This window comes from Dipodomys spectabilis, unplaced genomic scaffold (genome assembly GCF_019054845.1).
Source record: "Dipodomys spectabilis isolate Male_0828 unplaced genomic scaffold, ASM1905484v1 ptg000115l, whole genome shotgun sequence".
In the NCBI taxonomy this organism is placed as follows: domain Eukaryota; kingdom Metazoa; phylum Chordata; class Mammalia; order Rodentia; family Heteromyidae; genus Dipodomys; species Dipodomys spectabilis.
Genome location: NW_024870792.1, coordinates 12,833,617 through 12,856,532, shown reverse-complemented (window position 1 = coordinate 12,856,532; position 22,916 = coordinate 12,833,617). Strand labels below are relative to the sequence as shown.

Sequence of the window (22,916 nt, the reverse complement as noted above, 5' to 3'; positions counted from 1 at the left end):
AAAAATATAACTGAATACTTCTTGGCATTTGTTAATTTGAATTCAAGTACATAATATTCCATGTCATAGATCAAATATATATATGTACATATATATATATATATATACATATATATATATATATATATATATATATATATATATACATACAGTATGTGACAGGATCTGGGTACTCTATAATGATAAGCTTCAGAAGAAGAATTTGGATGGAAGTTGTTTGTCCAGGACTTAACCCCAGAAAGTGAGAAGGAATAAGATAGGGGAAAAGGTGAAGATACTTCATCCCGGCCGTTAAGGCACTCTGAGAATCCTATGGAATACCTTGCTCGAGCAGTCTGACTAAACAAGAGGCTTACGGTCTCATCCACTGACTTAAGCCAGTTCCAGGGGTCTCAACTCCACCTGCATTTAGTTCTCTTAGAGGCAAAGACTGTCATAAGCAGAAAGAAGCATGCACCTGCATCAAGTAATGAGACAAGCAGAATTACGTAGAGTGGAAATCGAATCATACAGAACAGTGCGGAAGACACAAAAGACTTAAGCAAAGGAAGGGAGGATATTCAGCTGATGCTAAAACTGAGCTTCTCTGGAGCTGTTAAATACAACTATGATGGGAATTAGGTCCGGTAATGGGATCCTGCATGGTATGATTTGCTTAAAGCGGCTGCTATAGGTAATCGTTAAGAAAGTTTCAGCAGAATATTTATTTTAAAACCTTCTCTTTTACTTTACAAAGCATACATGCAACTCTAAACCGTGGTCATACCAGAGAAAAAAATTTAAATGACTATTTAAGGACAATGACCAAATATTAAAAAAGCAAAAGAATACACAACTCAGCATTTTTTTCAAGTCAGTATTCCTAGAATTATATTTAGATGAATGCAACCACATTTAGATGAATGGTCAACCACTTCAAATTCAGATTCATGTGTGTGGAAGTAAATTTAATCCATCTGTTCTTAAATTATTTTCTTAAGCCACGAACATTTTACTGTATGAGAATTTATTTCCAAGGAGTCTTATGATACTCCTGTCTTCCTGCCAAACCTACTCCAAACATCTGAAATATGACCATTATGTACTGAATCACCTTAAATATACCATTTAAAAATAGAAATGAATGAGCAAGAAAATAAGAGAATATCTGACTTATCTACTATATGCCATTCATGTTGAAAATGAACAGAGAAAATGGAAAAATAAGCATAAAGATCTAGGTAACATCATTTTAAACATTTATAGGCTCAGATGTGGACTGATGTAAAAATTCTATAGAGACAGCAAGTTTACATGTCTGCAACTAGTTTGAACATAGAATGACTGAGCTTGGACTAATCTAAGCATGCTTTGAAGAATGGTTTGAATCATGCAAGCTATCAATGAAGCTTCTGCATCTCCTGCCTGGTTACTCGATGGGCTCCGTACTGGCCTGTCTTCTGCAATCTATCTCTTAACTGTTACTCTTACTCAGTGTTTTCTCTCAGCTCTCTGTGTTGCTAGCTCTCCACATGTTTCCTAGACACTATCCTCCCTCGCGCAGAGCTTCACTGACCAGACAGACTAAGCTGGTCATCAAAAATTATTAACCATTCAAATCCAAATTACATGGATTGTAACTTTAAGCTGGACTGACATGATAACTAAATATGAATAGATCAAGAAATAATTTAAGAATTTACCCCTCTATGCCATAATCTTGAGAAATGGAAAACAATTACATTTGGTCTGGCTAACATATACACAAGGCAGATTTAATGTCACTGACAATAGTATCAAAACAGTGTGAAAGGAGAGAGAAAGGGTTCCTGTGGAGTGGAGAGAAAACGACCAATCCAAAACACATGTAATCAGCCAGTTCTACCCTAAATCCATTCCATCCACATCATTCAGGTGGTTCACCAATGAAGCATTTTCTCTATCACTCTATCACATCAGAAGGACTTCATTGGAGTCCTTTATTCTCTAATGAGAATATTTTTGTGATAGCCGGGCGCTGGTGGCTCACGCCTGTAATCCTAGCTACTCAGGAGGCTGAGATCTGAGGATGGCGGTTCAAAGCCAGCCCGGGCAGGAAATTCTGTGAAACTCTTATGTCCAATAAACCACCAGAAAACCAGAAGTGGTGCTGTAGCTCAAGAGGTAGTGTGCTAGCCTTGAGCAGAACTGCTGAGAGACAGTGCTCAGGCCCAGAGTTTAAGCCCCACGACCGACAAAAGAATAAAATAAATATATTTTTGTGATATTAAGTAATGGAAAAATAGAAATTAGGGTTGCAAAATGGCCCAAACACAAATTATTCAAATTTTGGTTATTTAAATGAACTTATGGATTTGAAGGACACAAAATGCATTAATTTGAAGGTATTAATTGCTCATTAAATGATTATTAATTTTTTAACATTTCCTAAAACCTCTGCTAATTACTTTTAAAATTGATATAGAAAATGAAAATAAAAATGTGTGCATGATAGTCAGCACTCTAGGTAATTCTCTCAAAAGAAGATATATTTTATAAGAGAAAGAAAACTACAATTACTGGAATATATGTGGCTGTTTAAACTGACATCTACTCAAAAGAAACATAATCTATTGAATGAACAAACTTAGTTTCCTGGAACAAATGTGGCAAATGAAAATACCAAGCAGGCAGAAAACAATTGCCAATGATTGGAAATCAAAACCAATAGGAAGAGGCAAGAGCTTTTTGGACTATGTGGGAAGATGAAATATGTTTTATAAGAGAAACTACGTTTATAAAAGTTGAGAACACTAATAGAAAGCAGACTTTGGGGATTTCAGGGAACTGCTTTTTCTGCGTTTTTACTGTGGTTGGAAGTAGTAGCAGAAATCATGACAGCAGCAAGACAATTTAGAATCATAAGGCAATTTCTAGTTGAGGGCTCTTCCTAGCCACCCAGCGTGATTCATCCTGTGCATCATTTGTAATCAATCTCCTTTGCTATTATTGCACTTGGTTCTTATTGGCAGCTCCCCTAAAACAGTTTTCTGGAGAAGTTCTGGGAGACAAACCTCTACTAAGATTATATTCCTATTATTATCAATTAAAAATGGAAAGCTATAAATAATGTTGGTAGAAAAAAATAACGGCTGTGTGAATGTTGGGACAACGAGGTGAAACTATTTTTAGTGTTTTCATTTTTATCTTTCATTCCAAGACATATAAATTTTATCTACATCTCAAGGCATATAAAGTCACCCTAGTGGTTTCAGTTTGGGCCACAGTTTTGACAAAATCTAAGAGCTCAGAGGAAAACACAACTGAATCCACTGCTTGGTAGCTTAACTTGAAGCACTAAATTACAAGCTTCCAGCATTGCCCAGCAGGCTTTCTGCAAAAGAGCTAATGACCAAAACTCCGTTGGTTATGGGGATGAGTTCAGTAAGTCAATAATACAGGTTTTGCCAGAGTAGTCTGAGGAGATTTTGCACAACCCTATTATGTCTATTCAGAGTAAAGAAATGGTTAGTATTCTTGTCTGCTCCTGCATGTAAGAAAAGCAATTTCTCTCTCATGTTAAGTAGACATAATCTATGCTGGTATGATAAATCCATAGTGGACTGTCAAATGTCAATGCAGAATGAAGTGCTGAGTTGTGTACAGTTTCATTCATTTTTAATTGATTTATTCCTGTTCTGTACTGAAGGCTCATGGTTCAGTTCTTGAATTAGCAGACCTAGAGTCCCCTGTGGAATTTTGTCTTGCTTGTCCCTTCCTTATACTGTGTAATAGTACTAATTCATACTTAAGTGCTAGCTTAGACAATAGATATCACCAGAAGATCTCTAGAAAGAAATAGTATCTGCAACTACATTAGTACAAAAATAGAGAAATTGCTGAAATGTGATACTTTAGATTTACTGGAGTTTTAGAGAACTGATGTTAAATTTCTTTTGAGATTCTCAATGATATTCCTTGTAATTAAACCCCTACGTGACTCAAAGATGGCTATAAACAATTTTTCTATTGCGAATCTCCAATATAATAGAAATAATTTTCGCATTCATGATCATACTAGAAAATATTAAAATTCATAGCTAGTGAAAATATACAAAGGATTTATAATAGCTTCCTAGGCTACTAACGAGGTTAATAAGCCACAGAAGGAAGGTACATCAACTGAAAGATAGCCTGAGCATTCTTGATAGTTTATTTAAACAGAATTACAATTTCTTATCAGAAATATTTCAGGAATGAATTTTCCATAACCACTTTCAAAAATAAATTAGAGTTTTAGGGTAATAATGACAAATCTTGTGGTCTAGAATCATGTTAAGGTTAACTTCTCTTCAGTTTCTGCTCTGTGTTCTGTTCGAGACAGTCATATAGCTATTATTTGAAAATAGTATTGTATTTTTCATTTGAATGATTTTAAGAGGTTGTCTTTTGTCTCTGATTTCCAGGTAGTTGTTTTAATATGCATGGACACATTTTTTTTCCATCCTTTGATTCTTTGCTTCTCTTTCCAGCTTGGGGTTGGTTGTGCTATTAATATCAATTATGTATGGTATTTTTGCTATTTTCTTTTTCTTCTTTTTTTGGCTTTTATATTTATGGTAGGGGGAAAACAAAGGAGAAGGCAAGAATGCTCAATAGGAAAAGTACTCATTACCTTGCTCGTGTAACTGTAACCCCTCTGTACAGCATTTTTACAATTAAAAAATGTACAAAAAAAGAAAAAATACTTTTTTTGTATATATTTTTATTGTAAAGATACAGCACAGAGGGGTTACAGTTACATGAAGAAGGTAATGAGTACATCATTACCTCTTCCTTTGTTTTCCCCTTCCATCCCTTCCATCCCACCTCCACAGAAATTCCCTCCCCTCACCAAGTTGTAAAGTTCTTTTTCAGACATTCTCCTATTCTCTTCTTCTTCTACTTTTAAGACTTTAATTTATCTTTATTTTATATCTTTAAACACATCTCAAGAGTTTCTTATTGTCTACTCTGTTTTTCCATTCTATGTACTTAAGTTTGAATAATTCACTGATGCTTTAGTTCACTAACTCAGTTATATCTTCTGCTACATACAAAGTGTCTCTAAAATAACTTGTTAGGTGTTTCAATTCACATCTTGTTTGTTGAAGTTCACAAAATTGTTTTATTTAAATGGTTTATCTCTTAATTTTTGCTTTAGTTTTCATCTATTTTAGTAACATACCATTCATACTTTGGCTGCTACTATCAATATCTGAATCATCTGTAGATTTGCTTTTATTTATGCATTTTGTCTTTTTGTGTGGATTTGTTGCTGTTGTTGTTGTTGTTTGTTGGTTGTGGGGCCTGAACTCTGGGCCTGGGCCCTGTCCCCCAGCTCTTCAGCTCAAAACTAGCACTCTATCACTTGAGCCATAGCGCCACTTCTAGCTTTTTCTGCTTATGTGGTGCTGAGGAATCGAACCCAGGCCCTCATTCATGCAAGGCAAGTGCTCTATCACTGAGCCACTTTCTCAGTCTGTGTGGTATTTTTTAATGCTAGATATTTATGCCTAAGAATATTTGGAGACTGTAAAGCTTTAAAAAATAATAACAAATTTTTTATTGTGAAAATATCGTATAGAGGGGTTACAATTACATAGGCAAGATAATGAGTACATTTCTTATCAAGCATTGTTGCGTCGTCCTTTGTTTCCCCTTCCCATCTCCTACTTCCCCTCCCCCCGCCAAAGTTGTAAAGTTCGTTTTTCTATATAACAACTTGTACATCTCATTGTTGCAATGGGTCCACTGTATCCCTATTTAAATGATTTGTTTTTCCTTTCCTCTTCACAAATTATACCAACATCAAATACAGTGAAAGCAGGGGTTATACCGTGGGGGAGGGACATACAAAGCAACAGAGAAATCATCTTATAAATTGTTAGAAACAATCGCATGAAAGAAAAAACATTTGAATACTTATCTTGGGGTTCATTTTGCCTACCATCAACTTATCTGCCCTTTTCTGCTTGACTCAGATATATACCAGTTATTGCAAATAAGGAAAACCATGGGACCTATGTTTCTTTGGGCCTGACTTACTTCACTTAATATAATTTTTTCCAAGTCTTTCCAACAAATGTTTAACGGTTTTCCTTTTCATTTGACAAATACAGTTGAAAACCAATCAATCATAAACAGTGCTAATAAACATCAAATTTCACTTCCAATCTGACTCACTTTACCTAAGTTTTATGCTTTAGATCTTTCAACAAAGCTCTGCAGGCCAGGCACCGGTGGCTCACGCCTGTAATCCTAGTTATTCAGGAGGCTGAGACCTGAGGGTCGCAGGTTAAAGCCAGCCCAGGCAGGCAAGTCCATGAGACTCTTTTCTTCAATAAACCACCAGAAAACCGAAAGTGGTGCTGTGGCTCAAATGGTAGAGTGCTAGCCTTGAGCTTAAGAGCTGAGGGACAGCACCCAGGCCCAGAGTTCAAGCCCCACCACCGACAAAAACAAACAAACAAGCAAAAAAAAAAACCTCTGCAGGTCTTGCTATTTTGGAACTTACGTTGTGATTTTAAGGGACTTTTATAGTATGTATTCACTTCCCAAATTTGTCTTAGGTATAGACAAGTTGTGTTTGAAACTCCTCACTTCAAATTTACCACTGTCATTTCAAACAACTGTCAAAATATCTTCAAGAGTCTTTGTTCTTCTACTGTGGCAGGGGCAAAAAATGAATTGTGAGCCTCACACTCTGGAAGGTTTCTCATTTCTGAAGTTTTCTTAGCTTAGATTCAGATACCTTTGAGAATGTATTTGCATTTTCAGCTTTAAAAACTGACATTATTAGCTTGCTATAAACTGGACCGTACTACTATAATCAAAATTTCAATTTTTTTCTTTTTAGTGCATTTTGACTATTTTATTTATAAAACTGTATTGTAAATGTGACATACAGAGGAATTATAGGTATATGAGACAGATAATGAATACCTTTCCTTTTGAACATTCTTCCCAGATTTTCCCCTCCTGACTTCCTTCCCCTACAAAGTTGGATAGTTCATTTCCAACATAGTGTCTAGCGGGTTTCAGTGTTGAATTAGTTCACCCTTTGCCTCACCATTTCTGTGCTTCCTCTTCCTATCCTCAGTTCAGGTAAATTTTTATACAAAATAATGGATACAGAAATAAAAAAACAGGGATAAATGGCATAAATCAAAAAAAGAAAAGAAAAAAAGAACCAAAACCAATATAATAAAAATCCTCTTACTTCAATTTCTTGAAGTTCATTTCAATAAGCACCATTTTATATGATCTTATGTGCATAGCTTTTGAGCCTTTTTAATCCTCTCCTAAGAATGTCCTACTTTGTTCTCACTGAATGAATGTTTGGATTGTTGTTTAATTAATCATATACAGGTGTAATTATTTGTCTTTTACTATCCATTATGTTACTTGTAGATTTATAGGCACATTCTAGTTATTACAAATGAGGGACACCATGCAGTCTATGTTTCTTTGGGTCTGGCTTAAATCATTTAGTATAATTTTTCCAAATCTTTTCATTCCATTATGAATGGGGCAATGTCTTTCTGATGGAAGCATAGAATTCCATTGTGTATGTATACCAAATTTTTCTTGATCCATATGTCCACTGAGAAGCATCTAGGTTGATTACATATCTAAGCTATGGTAAACCATGCTACACTGAACATGGCCATGCTGGTGGCTTTAGTGTAGCCTGGTTTGTGGTCAGTTAGATAGATGCCCAGAAGTGGGATTGCTGGTTCATAGGGAAGCACTACATTTACTCATTTGAGGAACCTCCATACGTTCCAAAGTGGCTGAACACGTTCAGTGTAGTAGTATTCTCTTTTGGCCACATCACCATCAGCATGTTATTGTTAGTTTTTCTTAATAATGGGCATTCATTTTTTACAATCCTGGGGCTTGAATTCAGAGTCTGGGCATTGTTGTTGAGCTCAAAGTTAGCACTCTACCACTTGAGCCACAGCACCACTTCTGGCCTTTTCTGTTTATGTGGTACTGAGGAATCAAACCCAGGGCTTCATGCATGCCAGGCAAGCACTCTACCACTAACGCACATTCTCAGCCCAATAATGGCCATTCTAACTGGGATAAGGTGGAATTTTTTTAAATGGTAACACTTTTTTTTTGGGGGGGGGTTTGGTCGTGGGGCCTGAACTCTGGGCCTGGGCGCTGTCCCTTAGCTCTTCAGCTCAAGGCTAGCGCTTTACCACTTGAGCCACAGCGTCACTTCTGGCTTTTTTCTTTTTGCTTATGTGGTGCTGAGGAATTGAACCCAGGGCCTCAATCATGCAAGGCAAGCGTTCTACCACTGAGCCACCTTCCCAGCCCTAAATTGTAGCACTTCATAAGTGGTTTGATATATTTCTTTTTAATCAGCATATGTTAATTGCATGAAGAAACTGTATTGTGCATTTTCCAGACATGCATAGAATATACTTTCACCAAACTTACCCTATTACTGTCTTTCTTATTCCCTTTTTCCATTTGAAGATCATTTTAATGTGTTTTAAAGGGTTTCATTATTCTTTATTCTTTCTCTCTTTAGGTTGTTAGAGGTACTGGGTTTGAACTGTGGGCCTCATGCTCTCTAGGTAGATTATCCACCATTGGGCCTATTTTAGGGTTCCAACCACAGCTGCATAACAGGCAAATATCAGTTTCTTCAATTAAGATGGAGTCTAGAAAATGATTTTTCTTAAACAGGTGTAACACTATACTCTTTCTAATTTCAGACTTCTACATTGCTGGGATGACAAGTACATGTCAACTATACCTAGCTATTGGTTGAGAAAGGGGTCTTATGATCTTTCTCCCCTGGCTAGCTTTGAGCTCTAATCCTCCAGATCTGGTTCCTGATTACAGGTATGAGCTATCATGCCTGGTTCATTATTCTATTTCATACAGGCATATAAAGTACATTGATAATATCTATGCCACATTACCCTCTCCTTTCACATTTTTTCTTTCTGGCATTACCCCCACCCCAAGAAAATAGTCTCCTTTAGATTCATGTTATTTTCATTATAGGTCAATGTTTTGCATATGAGAGAAAAGATTAGATTGGTCTTTATAAGTCTGGTGTACTTTCTTATATGATGATTTCCAGTTTTATGTATTTTTCTAGAAATGACATATTTTTATTTTTAGCATAAACAATACTCTTGTGTGTGTATTTATTTTTTTCTTTATCTGTTCATCGGTTGCTTAGCTCTTAGGCTTAGCACCATAGCTTGGTTATTATAAGTAGTACTGCTCTAAAAACATGCATGCATGTATTTCTGTTGTGCACTGGCTTATCTTCCTTAAAATGTGTGCCAAGAAATGGTGTTACAGAATCATAGAGCAGTTATGTTTTAGATTTTGAAGGATCTCTATACTGGTTTTCATATTTGATGGACTAGTATACAGTCCTATCAACAGAATGTAAGGGCCTTCAGTTCAACAGCATTTTAATTTTTGGTGCTCTGTATATATTCTGGATATAAATCTTTTGTCCCATGAATAGCTTATTAAGACATTTTTTTCTTATTCTATAAATTCTATTTACTTGGAAAGGTGTTTCCATTGATGTAAAGAGGCATTTTAATTTTGTAAAATCTTATTTGTCAATTCTTTTATTTAAAAAATTGTCCTTAGCATGTGGAGGCCTATTCAGAGATTGATGGCTTACATCTTTTTCAGGTGTTTTCCTACAAAAGTATCAAAGTTTTAATTCTTACATTAAGACCTTTATAGGTGGTCTATAATCCTAGCTATTCAGGAGTTTGAGATCTGAGGATCATAGTTCAAAACCAGTGGTGCAGGAAAGTCTGTGAGATTTATCTTCAATTAACTATCAGAAAACCAGAAGTGGTGCTGTGGTTTAAAGTGGTAGAGTGCTAGTGTTGAAAGAAAAGAACTCAGGACCTCATCTAGGCCCTGAGTTCAAACTCCAGGACTGGAAACCAAAAACCAAAAAAGATCTTTCGTCCTACTTAAATTAATTTTTATACAAAGTGAAAACTTGAGAATATAGCTTTAGCCACCTATCTGATTATGGATAGCCAGTTTTCCCAATACTATTTGTTAAGGGCTGTCTTTTCTCAAACTTACATTTTTGGTATCTTTGTCAAATATCAGCTTGGTTGTAGCTGTATAGAATTATGTTGGATTCTATTAGTACATCACTTTTTTGTACTATTGTCTCTGAAATACAATTTGCATCCTATTAGTGTGATATCTCCAGCATTGCTGAATTTTAGAATTGAATTTTCTATTTTTGTGAACTGAAATTTTAATGGTGATTGTACTGATCTATAGATTGCTCTTCCATGGTAGGCTCCTTCTTATAATTCTGCTTCTTATATTAATTCTGCCAGTTCAAAAACATAGGAGGTCTTCCATCTTTTACTACCTTCCAGAAGTTTCTTTGTGTTTTATAGCTTTCATTCCACAGGTATTTGTCTTTTTTTGAGTTTATTCCTGTATATTTTTGAGGCTACTGTGAGTCGTTAGTAGATTTTTAGGATTTCTTTCTCAATTTGTTCATTATTAGAATATGGAAATGCTACCAAGGCAAGTTAATTTTCTAACTCTGTGAATCTCTTCTGAAGATGCTACTCAGTTTTTGTCCTCTTATATATAAGACACAGTCATGGCTGTGTCTTAATGCTCTGTTTCCTGAAAATTGATCTTTACTATCCATTTACAACACCTTGCTAACATGCTGTGGTTTTAAATTCTAATTGGGTCTTTAGGACAGAATTACCTTCTCAGAAGCTACTCTGCTACGGACCTTGTTTCAGTTTGGTCTTTTGGAAGCAAGCTGCTGCTTCTCTAATTCATTTTGTACTAGGCAAACCTCTGCTGGTACTGTGCTAGCTCATAAGATCTCAGGATGGCATTCTTGCAAAAAGTCATTTATCCATCACACATTCTGGATTAATTATTTGATTCTTCCAAGTCATTGGTAAATTAAATGGCAGTCTTGTCTAAATCAGATTTGCTCACTTGTGACTGATAAACTGGTACTTATAGTTTGTTATTAAAATGATGTGTAAGACACTTGCACAACTGAGAAGAAACTACATTTTTAATATTAATTTTTTCTACTTCATCAGTTTCCCTGTACTTCACATGCAACTTAGAAATACTGCCTTGTCAAAAAGAAAAAAGAAAAAAATTCTGTCTTGTATTATATTGCAATTTTTTTTTGTCGGTTGTGGAGCTTGAACTCTGGGCCTGGGTACTGTCCCTGAGCTCTTCAGCTCAAGGTGAGCACTGTACCACTTGAGCCACACTGCCTACTTCTTGCTTTTTCTGTGTATGTGATGCTGAGGAATCAAACCCAGGCCCTCATACATGCAAAACAAGCACTCTACCACTGAGCCACCTTCCCAGCCCACAACAAGTTTTTTGACCAACATTAAAAAGAAACAGGTCAAAAGCATACTCACTGAATGTTTCAATAATGCTTGATATACAGCAGAGATATATTCTGCAAAAACAAACAAATAAACACCTCAGCAGCCAAGCCTTTCAGAATCTAGTAAAACACATAAGCTGGATAAAAAAACTTCCTACATTCATCTGGATATTTTCAATTTCATCAAGGAAATTGATAGGATAAGATACAGCTTTTTTTAAGTACAAGCTCAAGGGAATAGAAAAATAATAGAGATGGTATATATTCATGATTGAGCCTTTTGGTCTGCAATTTTGTTAGTATTTTCTGAGCACAATGTATTAATAATGCCTCCTGATAGAAAATTTAAGTTTCAGTGTTAACTAGTGATAAAGTCTGACTATGTAATGCTCAGTCACTGATTATTAACAGTAGATTAAGGAAAGTGAAGAATACAGATTTAGCCTTTAGAAGCAGTATGGCAGCTGGAATGCTATGCTTTCGTGAGGGGCTTTGGCAGTATAGAACTGCTCAGGGGGGTACATTAAAATCCCTAAGACTTACGTTTGGCTTTTCTTGATAGCTGAATATGATCACATCAGTTACAGAATTTCTACTGACAAAAATTTAATAAAATAAAAAAGAGTTATAAAGCCAGCTTATCCCATGCTTTGAAAAGCTCACATGGCTTCTATCATTAATTCTATAATTATATAGAGACATATGAAATTCTTACAGTTGTATTACATGAATCTTGCTACTTTAGAGAAATACTTAGACATGTCTTAATCATAAATATTACTAGCTCTGAGGGGTGAATAGTGATAACTAAATAGTAACTTTCTCAAGTTTATTCCATTGTGTGAATACATGTAAACAATTTGTTTTATGTTATAAAAAATTATGGTATGTTCTACATTTTGTTGATTGTAGTTAATATTGTGTAAGATATTTTTAAAATTAGGATAATGAATACTCAATATTTTTCAAACACTTCTGGAGAAAATTGTGATCATTGGTGGTAGACAGATGATTTTTTTTAGTATTTTTATTTTCTTTTAGGTAGTTGTAAAAAGTTGTCATTCAACAGAGTACTTTATGAATACAGCACCCCTAGATGGATGTCACCCTTTTTCACATTTTCACCCAAACTTCCTAGCCGACACCTTTCCTCATTTTCTTAATTTTTAGGTTATGAATTGAATTTTTGCCATTTAACAAAGCCATTTATGTATACAATGCATGTTGATAGATTATTTTTATTTATTTATTTTTTGGTCGTGAGGCCTGAACTCTGGGCCTAGGCGCTGTCCCTCAGCTCTTCAGCTGTCGACTAGCGCTCTACCACTTGAGCCTCAGTCCCATTTCCGCCTTTTTCTGCTTATGTGGTGCTGAGGAATCGAACCCAGGGCCTCATGCATGCAAGGCAAGCACTCTACCACTGAGCCACCTTCCCAGCCTGATAGATTATTTTTAAAGGATAAATTTGGTAGAAGTTAAAGCATACTATTTTGCTTAATATAATTTTTTCCAGTTCTTACCATTGCCTTACAAGTGGTAAAGTTTTATTTTGATGGATGAGTTGAATTCCATTAGGTATATATACCACATTTTCTTGATCCATTAGTTCACTGAGAGGCATCTGGACTGAATCCTTATCTTGGCTATGGTAACTCATGCTGCAATGACTATAGTTGTGCTAGTAGCTTTAGTAAAGTCTTGTTTGTGTTCTATTGGAGTAGAGTTGCTGGGTAGCAGGAAAGCCCTATGTTTGTTTAGTCTTTTTAGGTGCCTCCATACTGCATTGGTTTCCCTCAATTGTGATAACTAGAATGTGCGTAAAGATCTGCAAGTAAACACACTAGATGGTCAAAAAATATACTGGGACACAATAAATTATACAAGTCTTTAGGTCTTCACACAGTGAGACCAAAGGAGGATATTCTTAGGAGAGGAACCCAATAGCTATGTGCATCTGATCATATAAAATAATATTTATCAAAATGAACTCTAGGAAATGGAAATGATAACTTATTTCTAAGCTGGGTGCCTGATGGCTTATACCTATAATCTTAGCTACTCAGGAGACTGTCATTTGATGATCATGATTGGAAGCTAGCTGGGGCAGGAAAGTATGTGACTTTTATTGTCAATTAACCACCCAAAAGCTAGAAATAGAACTGTGGCTCAAGGTGGTAGAGCACTAGCCTTGAGTGAAGACGCTCAAGGACAGTGCCCAGGCCCTGAATTGAAGCCCCATGACTGGAAAATAATAATAAAAAAACCAGTTCCTTTCTTTGTTGCTATTTTTCTTTTTTTTTTCTTGTTTGCTCATTTATCTGTCTTTAAGCAAGTAAAAGGGGACACAAATGGTGGGACAAAGGGTGAAAAAATACAGTTGAGGTACTCATTGGAAACTGTTGAAAATGAACTATACAAAGGGACTGAACTACACAGAGGGAAAAACTGGGGAGAGTAAGGAAAGGGGTGATATTGTCCAAAGAACTGTGCTTTTTATCTGACTTATATAACCGTAAATCCTCTGTACATCACCTTTATATTTACAATAAAAATTGCATGAAGAACAAAAGAATATTATCCACTCAGACCACATTTACATCATTCATCCACAATACTGATAAAAATAAATTAGCTTTATGATGCTGACAAGTTAGAAAATTAATCTGTTGTCTTCCTCTGGATTACTTGAGAAGATGGGACCCACTGCTAAAAGAACACCTTGCTCACTGATCATATTGTCTCTTGTTTGTCATCTTGTATGCCATCATACATACTGATAGTGGTTTTGTGAAATTCAGTCCTGTTCTAGTGAGTTCTACATGCCTGGTAGTATCTGACTAACCACACTACCTTTTCTTCTACTCACAGTTGATTGTATATTTCAAATCAGTATGCCAGATGTGGGACCTTTGTGCCAAACCAACTGGATGTTACTTCCTTCACTGTTTCAATCTGCCATTTAAAGGAAATTGAGGAAAGGAAATTATCCCCTTCATTCTAGGACTGGTATTTCTGTTTTGATCTTTAGGTATGAAATTGACTGAAATACCAAATATCATATGCTGGGTGAACCAAGAAACAAATGGTTTACATATATTCTCACAGAAGTAATAAATTTGGGGAGGTTATTATTTCATTATCACATTTATTCCTTGAAGCTACTTTGTAAAATTTATGGTTAAGACATGACATCTAAACATTTGTTTCTATATTAACTAAAATACTAAACTTTATCCTAACATATTATGTAAAATAAAATTTTAATTGTTGACAACTGACTAAAATAAAATTCCTCTCAGCTTATTAGAATAACCCTTTAAATGAGTAAACTGGAAAAGAAAAGCTGTATGTCTGATTCTAAACAAATATTTTTACTCTCCATAGAGATAATTGACTGCTTTTTGTCTATGGCTTTATCTTTTCAGTTATTTCTTTTTATATTTAACCTGTTATTGCCCTTGCTTTTGAACAGAAATCTTTGAAGCATTATTTTACTTTGATCTACCTTGATCAGAAAGTTCTCCAATTTCCTCTCAACTGACTTTTCACATTTCCAAAATAACTGCTTAAAATAAAGGCTCAAGTGATACTCTATTATTGAAAACCACCACAACTCTGCCACTTTTCAGTTTGTTCTAAGAAATTAAATCTTTCCTTACCTAACTGCTCTATTTACATATCCATAAATAGGGTATTACAGCCAATAACCTGAGGAAATAATTTGTGGTTATGGTTTTATTGTCTGAGTTTTCTATAAAAGAATGTATTAATATTGTCTTTATCACTTATTTTTGCTTCTTCATATGTATGCATATGTACACATATATATACATAAATGAAATATATTAGATATTTATATATATATGTATATATATATGTATATATATACATATATATATACAGGATATGTAGCACATATATTCCCTGATATCTTTCCAATCTCTACAAATTAACGAACAACAGAACAAAGTCACATGCTCTTGTTTTTATTCTGATTTCCACTTTTAACATTCAGGCAATATTTACTGCAATTTGAGTGTCTGCTGCATTGCCTGAGACTTAGAAAATGACTTTAAACATAGCAATGTCAGGTTTTTCTTTAATGAGTTTGCAAATCAAGCATTTTTTTGTGAACAAGAATTTGTCACCTGCCACAAACAGATAGTCCCTCCTATTAAGTTTTGAATACAGGCAATCAGCAGATAGTACTCTTTGTGTTTTCCTTATTTTTATGTCTATTCACTTTGTTACATTCAGATTTTTTTTGGTCTTCTCTATTTTCTTTTCTTAGACTTTATTTATTTAGAGTTTTAAAATTACGAATAGTTTTCTAAAGTCTGAGGAGATCTCATCCCTGTTTCTGAGGATATTGGATACTAGATTTTGCAGTTTATGTGTCCTGGGATTATCCTGTTTCTTATATGAACTTAAATATATCAAAAGTGTTTTAACTAATCAGTAATCACAACATTTTAGCGCATATCGCTCTAATACTTTCACCATCTTTGGTGAAAGTATTTATTCAAATGTGCTACTTATAATGATTATAAGATGTTGATTTACAATATTTTCTCCAAGCCAGGAATTTCTTTTTTCAGACTGAGTGGGTCTTGAGAGACAAAGGTATATAGATGAATAAAGCTGGAACAGTCACAATAGCCTTTTCCAGAAAATTGATAGTTTTCTGACAGTATAAACTCAGGTTCATGTGGTTACTAGGCAGATATTCTATCCCTTGAGTCACACCCCCACCTCTTTTTGCTTTGTTTTTGTTTTTAAGATAAAGTCTCTTTTGCCTGGAGCTGGCCTTAGATGAGGATCCTCTTACTGCTGCTTACAAAGTAGCTGGCATTATAAGACTGGGCTACCATGCTCAGCCTCATTTGTAAATTTTAATGATGAATCATCAGCCAACAAATCTCGCACCAGTTAATAAACTGGTTTAGTTCAACTTTTCTCTGAAGTAGTATTATTTTTCTTGTTTCATGAGAAATACAGAGATTTACTCATATTTTGTGGAGAATCAAGCATTTCTGAACATTTCCAAATTCAGCTACTAGGTCATAATTTGAAGCTTTAAAAAGAGCAGAGTCACTATAAACATCATCATGATGTTTGAGTACAAAGAGCTGGACAGACCTGTGTGTGCTTTTATAGTTTTCCTCTTTTGGTTCCAAGGTTAGTGGTACAAATGACGAAGAACCTTGTGTTTGCGTCTGTTTATTGTCTCTTGTACCCTATGAGCACATAGTGTTGCGTATGTTTATGTGAGGTATTTGGTAGATAGAAAAGATTAGTTTCCCCAATTTAATCACAATCTATTAAAGAAAAAAAGAAATAATAGTGTCTCTCAAACTCTTTATTTTCATCTTTGCTCATTCTTTAGTCTAAATCATAATGACTTGAAAGTCATTCAGTTTTCACTCTTTGGTTTCAAAATAGGACTACAGACTGAATTTCTCTACTTTTGCTTTCATGACATGGTTGATATTTATTACAATAATTCAACAAAACATTTTCATTCAGCCATTTTTAATAGGTATAGTTTTCATCGTTACCTCAGAAGCACACTTTTTGTGTATTTTGTAGTATAAAAAGTAAAATGCAAAGCTGAATGACTAGACCCAATTTTGGTCCTAAAATATTAGGTTATGTGTCCTGGGTAGAATTTTGAAAATTCCTAAAGCATTAAACAAGTATTAAGAAACCCCATTGCCATTAGCATTGTAATTGATCACAACACAGGATAATATTTCATATTTAATTACACTGTGATAGTAAAAGTTTTCACATTGATAAACAGAATTACACAAGTTGGTGTAACTTAATATGTTCATTGCTGTCTGATGCTGAGCTGCCTGATCACCTGCAGTGATTCCATTAGACTATTGTGATTACTATCCTAAATAAGTTCCTTTCTGCATCCTCTATATAAAATTGGTATGATTTTCTATAAAGTAAAAAATTTCAAGAACCAGCTGAGTGCAGTGGCTCACATCTGCTAGTTTGGCTACTCAAGAGACCTAAGATCTGATGATTGCATTCAAAGCCAGCCCAGAGAAGAAAGTCCATAAGACTTGAGCCACATAGCTTAGGAACAATACTTGAGTTCAAATCCCCAGGACCAGCACAAACACACACACACACACACACACACACACACACACACACACAACCAAAATAGATATATAAAATAATAGTTATATGAAAAGAAAACAAAAATGGTTATATAAAAAGAAAATAAAACCAGATGAAGATAAAGCAGAGCGTCATCTAATAATCCAGAGAAAAATACAGATAGCATAAATCTTTATATGCATTTACATATATTTCCCATGTATACTTATCTGTCTTTTATAAAATAAAAATATTGTATACATAGTTTTAAAATATTTTTCACCTATATAGCATATATTTTCATATTCATTACTACACATGTATATAATTTATCTTTAAGAAGATGCTCATTAATGAACTTCTCATTATCTTTAGACCACAGACTCAATATTTTAGTTATGAGAAATGACATAAAGAGTCAGGATAACATAGTCAGATCAAAAAAGCCATGAGGCAGACTTCTTGGAAAGTAAGAAGAAAAGAAAGAAGCCCAGCCCAGAACACTGTCCTTTGTGGAAGAGTCCGATGTGAACACCGTTTCCAGACTCTTTTCTCAAAACCCTTTATACTGACTATTATAGGATAGGTCAGAATGAATGGTGGGGATTTTTCTAGGGATCATTTGAGGGTGGTTGTTACCTTCCTTGTAGTAATGATGATTATCCCGGAAAGTAAAGGAGGTTTGTCCTGGATAGTGACAAAGTTGAAGAAAGTTGGCAGATACTCTATCACATGGAAGAAGAAATTGCTTTTGCCTTGACACAATGAAGTTCATAACATGAATGGGTGTTCCAGGTTATTTCCCTGGTTCGCATTTGAATGAATGACAGGCATTTGGAGATATCAAGAGGAAAGCCTTTACATGCCTTACTCCTCTGAGAGAAGGCTGCTTCGTCTCCTCTCCTCAACTGTAAGCCATAGTTGTTATAGAAGCATAAGGCAGTTATTACATTATCTGCATTATCTGATGTCTTATTCAAATGTTACAAGGAAGAATACTAGATTTCTAATAAATTATACTTATTTCTCTTTCAGAAATAGATGACAAGAGGGTGAACAACATACAAGGAGAAGTAAGTCCCCTTTATATAATTGTATTCGATTCAAGAATACAATTCTCTTGATTTAATGTGATAAAAATGTAATATGTAACTGTTATATAAAAATTAGGTTTTTTAACTAAACTGAAAAATGGTGTCATTAATAGCTCTGTGTGATTGTTACCTTGATTATCTGATGCAAGCAAAGCTCTTAAAAAACTTATAAGATTCCCTTTAAAACATCTGGGGTGAGCAAAGAAACTGGAGTGTAGGAGGATAAAGTCTCTAAAACTTGGGTATCCAGAACTAAGGAGTTCATTAGGTGATGTATTCACATACAAAGTCTGCAGTAGTCCAAACATTGTCATTTGTACCTCCTTCACACCTATCCAAGAAGTTCAGATAGAAAATAGTAACCTGGGTTTCCAAGGTGAACTGATGAAATAGAATATAGAAAATATGAAAGGAGCAAACTTGTACTTAGAAATGTAATAATTATTAAATCGGATGCTCTATATGCTTAATAATCTTTTTCTACACAAGAGCAAGCATATAATAACAAAATACCAAATAAACAAAATATATAAAATACCAACTAACATCTCGTAAGACTTTTAAACAAATCTGTGACATATTAATATGGATGTATATGAAATGGCAAGAGTGATTGCTTCTCAAAGCCAACCTGACATTACTGAAGCAATAGAAATCCCCTTCAAATGTCAATTGCTCAAACATTTACCATTGATGTGGAGTCACCTGCCTTCACTGTGTAATAGACTTATGTCAAAGCATTCTGCTCTGAAGAAATTTGTTTACACTGCTCTAGGGGTACAGTGCAATTGCACAGTACTCACCTAGTATGCCTGAGGTCTTGAATTTGATTCCCAGCACTACAAAAATAATTTTAGGAAGAATGAAGTTTATACTCTGCTCAGGTGATATGTGTTCAACAACTGTTTGCTAGATTTTTTTAAAAAAACTTTTAATTTTTAAGATTTTTAACTTCTATTATTTAAGATGTCTTTTTAAAATTTTATTTTATCGTAAAGATGCTGTACAGTGGGGTTACAGTTACATGGGTAAGACAATGAGCACATTTCTTGTTGAGCCTAGTTACCCCTTCCCTTGTGTTCTCCTACTATCTCTTCCCTCCCCTACATCCTTCTCTCTTCCCCCACCTTCCCAAGGTTGTCAAGTTCATTTCCAATATACTGTCTTGTGGATATCATTGTTTCAATGGGAATGAGGCAATGTGTTGATTTGGCTTTCTCACTGTTGTAACAATATACCTGATATAAACAACTTAATAGGGAAAATATTTACTTTAGTGCCTAGGTTCATTCCATGGTTGCACATGGCATATGGGTTCTTGAGCAAAACAAAATGGGTGTGGGAGAATGTGGTGGAGCTTCTTCATCTTATGACTGACAGGAAGGGAGGATGTTAGGTATTCCCAAGGACCCGCCCACATTGACCTACTTTCTGTAGCTAGCTCCTACTTCTTAAAGTTGTCATCACTCCTTGAAATTGTGTCAACATCTGGAGACCTAGTTCCAAACCCACAAGCCTGTGTGGACCACTTTATATTCAAACCATAACTGGTAAATACCAAAGCCTTAGCAGTGACTTTGGCAGCAACTGAGTTTTAGTTTGTGAAAAGAAAGATGTCTGGGTTCAATTTATAACTTTATGAAACAGTTTCTCATTTCTTTCAGACTTTGATCATTATGTCTTGTCCAAAGCACAAGGAAAGCCTAGAACAATCTTGCCCCTAACAGTATGTCTTGTAACTATTTACACTCGACTTTTCAAAGCAAAATTAATTGCTCCACAATCTAAATCTCATTATGACCCTCACAGTGCCACATTAAAATATAAATCAACATGCTACTAAGGAGTCTTTGCGACCTAATCTGATTGGAGTCTCGAAAAAAATATACATATAATAACGACTATTTGTATAGTTTCATGTCATTTTGGAATAGAGTGTAATTTTTTACTCTGGTATATGATCCCATTTTTATCATTTTAAAATTAAATATCTTTTTTTCCTCTTTTGTTCAAACTAGTTTAACTAGATAAGAAAGTAAAAGGAGTAATTTCAAGACAATAATTGATTTAAAAATTATAAAATAGATCATCTGGGGTCATATATCTCTTAAACCTTATTTCATATTTATATAATCTCTCCTTGATTAGAGTTATAGTTCTTCAAAGGGACAGTAGAAATGTCTGAGGCATGTGGTGCTGTGTTTTACCTTGGCGGAGCTGTAGGTACTGTCCTATTTGTACATCTGACACTTTTGCTCTTTTTTGTTTTCTGCCCACAGTCACAGAATGCATCCCCTAAGCAAAGGAAGCAGAGTGTGTACACACCGCCCACCATGAAAGGTACTGTTCAGGTACTGTTTTGGGTGTCCTGAGTGATGAGTGACAGCTCAGAGCCTATCTGTGCTCACAGACCATCCAGCTGGTCATATGCTTGATCAGTTCTCAGTTCTCAGTTCTACTACTCAGTTGTGTGATGTCCAGTAAGACACTTAATCTGTTTAAAGCATGCTTTATTCAAGAGTGAAGTAGATGACTGGAGAAGCCATACCTAAGGGTCTAAGAATCTGGGAAGTCAGTTTTCAAAGTAACGACAAAAGATTTCTCTTTTACCTTTCGTCACATATTATCTTTGCGGAGATTTTTCCATAATCTTTAATTACTCTTGACAGTGTTGGCAGATGTTGTCATTTTTTTCTTGGCTCATGCAAAGAAGAATAACTTGAATTTGGGGGGTGGTTTTGTGTAAAATGTCACCTTATTGCCTTATGTCAGTAATAGCTCTAAGAAACCTAATCAGACTACTATTTGCTGAATGTGTAGCAGCTGTTAGAAGAAACTAAGGATCTCAGTTCAGATTCAGGCATTTTTTCCAGAAATTTTTCCTAAAAACTGGAACTGCTAAAATAACATCTAAGTGGATCAGTATTTTGACCAACGTTTGTTCCAAGGAAAGCTTCTTTTATTTCTCACACAAAAATATTCCTGACACAAGGCAGTCTGTTTGGTCCAGTGCTCAGGTTCCATGCTGGCGCTTGGATTGCTGGCTTCGTGCTGCATCTCTGCACTCTCCAGCTTGGTTTCAGCTGCAGAGAAGCCAGATGAGCAGCTTCGTCTGGAGTTTGGAAGGATGTCTAAATTAGAAGTGAAATTTTCCACTCTGTATTCTCCATAGAGTTGGAGGCTTTTCAGGGAGGTGGGATAGAAATCGCTCCATTGAAATGGCTGCTCTCAGTCAACTTCCTTCCTAGGAAGTTATAAAATACCACATTTGCTTGTGTGTAAGACTGTAGTAAATAATGTAGTCCTCAACATTGTAGTTTATTCCCAAGTAATTATTGAAACTACAAAGCATCCATCTCTGTCTGAAGATAAGTATGGCCATTTTTCCCGATGAATTTTTTCTTTTGTATTTTCAAGACACATCAGTTTTGTCATGAATGCAACAGTGAAGCATCTATGTTCACTCATTTAATTATTTCCTCTGTTCTATTTTTGGGTTGGCTTATGCCAAATAAAGTATTACAGTTCTCATGTCCTCAGAGAGTAAAAAACAGTATTATTTATAACAGAAAATCTTAAGCTCAGAGCCCCACAGGGACCCTGCTACTCCGTATATTTAGCTTTCAGATAGGCTAAGAATGTGGGATCCTAGCATTTCCGGAAGTTAGTTTGATTACACATTTTTCATATGACCTCACCTTTCAACCTCTTCCTCACCAGATTGTCATCCTATGGCAAGCATTTGTGGTCACAAGTTAAGGAAATTTTCTCTCAAGAAAATATCAGGGTGTTCATACAAGTCACTCATTTATATCCAGGAAATTTATTGTGAGGCATCAGCTTCTGAGGGAAGAAAAAGAAAGCCAAATCTGCATGTTTTGTTCAGTCTATCTGTCCTGTAGATCTAAAAATGAATATCTAAGATAAATTAAGCAAAAAATAACATATGGTGTTTGGTGAGCATACTAGAAAGGTTCAATTGTAAGAAAGATGATTAGACAAAGAAAATGCTATTGAGATGTTACATTTGTTACTGCTATGGTTTGGGTAACTATCTCCCAAAGATCTTTGTACTAAAGACCTCTATATTGTGAGATGGTGAAACCCTTGAGAAACAAAATTTTATAGGAGGTCTTTAGGTCACTGTGGGCATGCACATGAAGGGGGATGTGTGGTTCTGGTCCCTTCTCCTTCTTTTTGTTCTTGGCCATAGGTGAGTGGTTTTCTCTCACTATATATTACCTAATGTCAAAACCAAAAGCAAATAAGCCAACTAATCATGGAGTATCACATCCAAAATT

General features: G+C 35.1%; 1 protein-coding gene across 3 annotated transcripts in view; it reads left to right on the top strand.

The window, feature by feature from the left end:
• Positions 1–22,916, top strand: part of Ppp1r1c (protein phosphatase 1 regulatory inhibitor subunit 1C) — a 96,990-nt gene that overhangs the window by 39,489 nt on the left and 34,585 nt on the right. For 2 of the 3 annotated variants that reach the window (XM_042688388.1, XM_042688387.1), the window contains exons 3-4: positions 18,557–18,594; positions 20,895–20,955. The exons of the other annotated variant lie outside the window; for it this stretch is intronic. In XM_042688388.1, the coding sequence (XP_042544322.1) occupies positions 18,557–18,594; positions 20,895–20,955 (99 nt within the window). The remainder of the gene's footprint in view (positions 1–18,556; positions 18,595–20,894; positions 20,956–22,916) is intronic. 3 annotated transcript variants of the gene reach the window in all.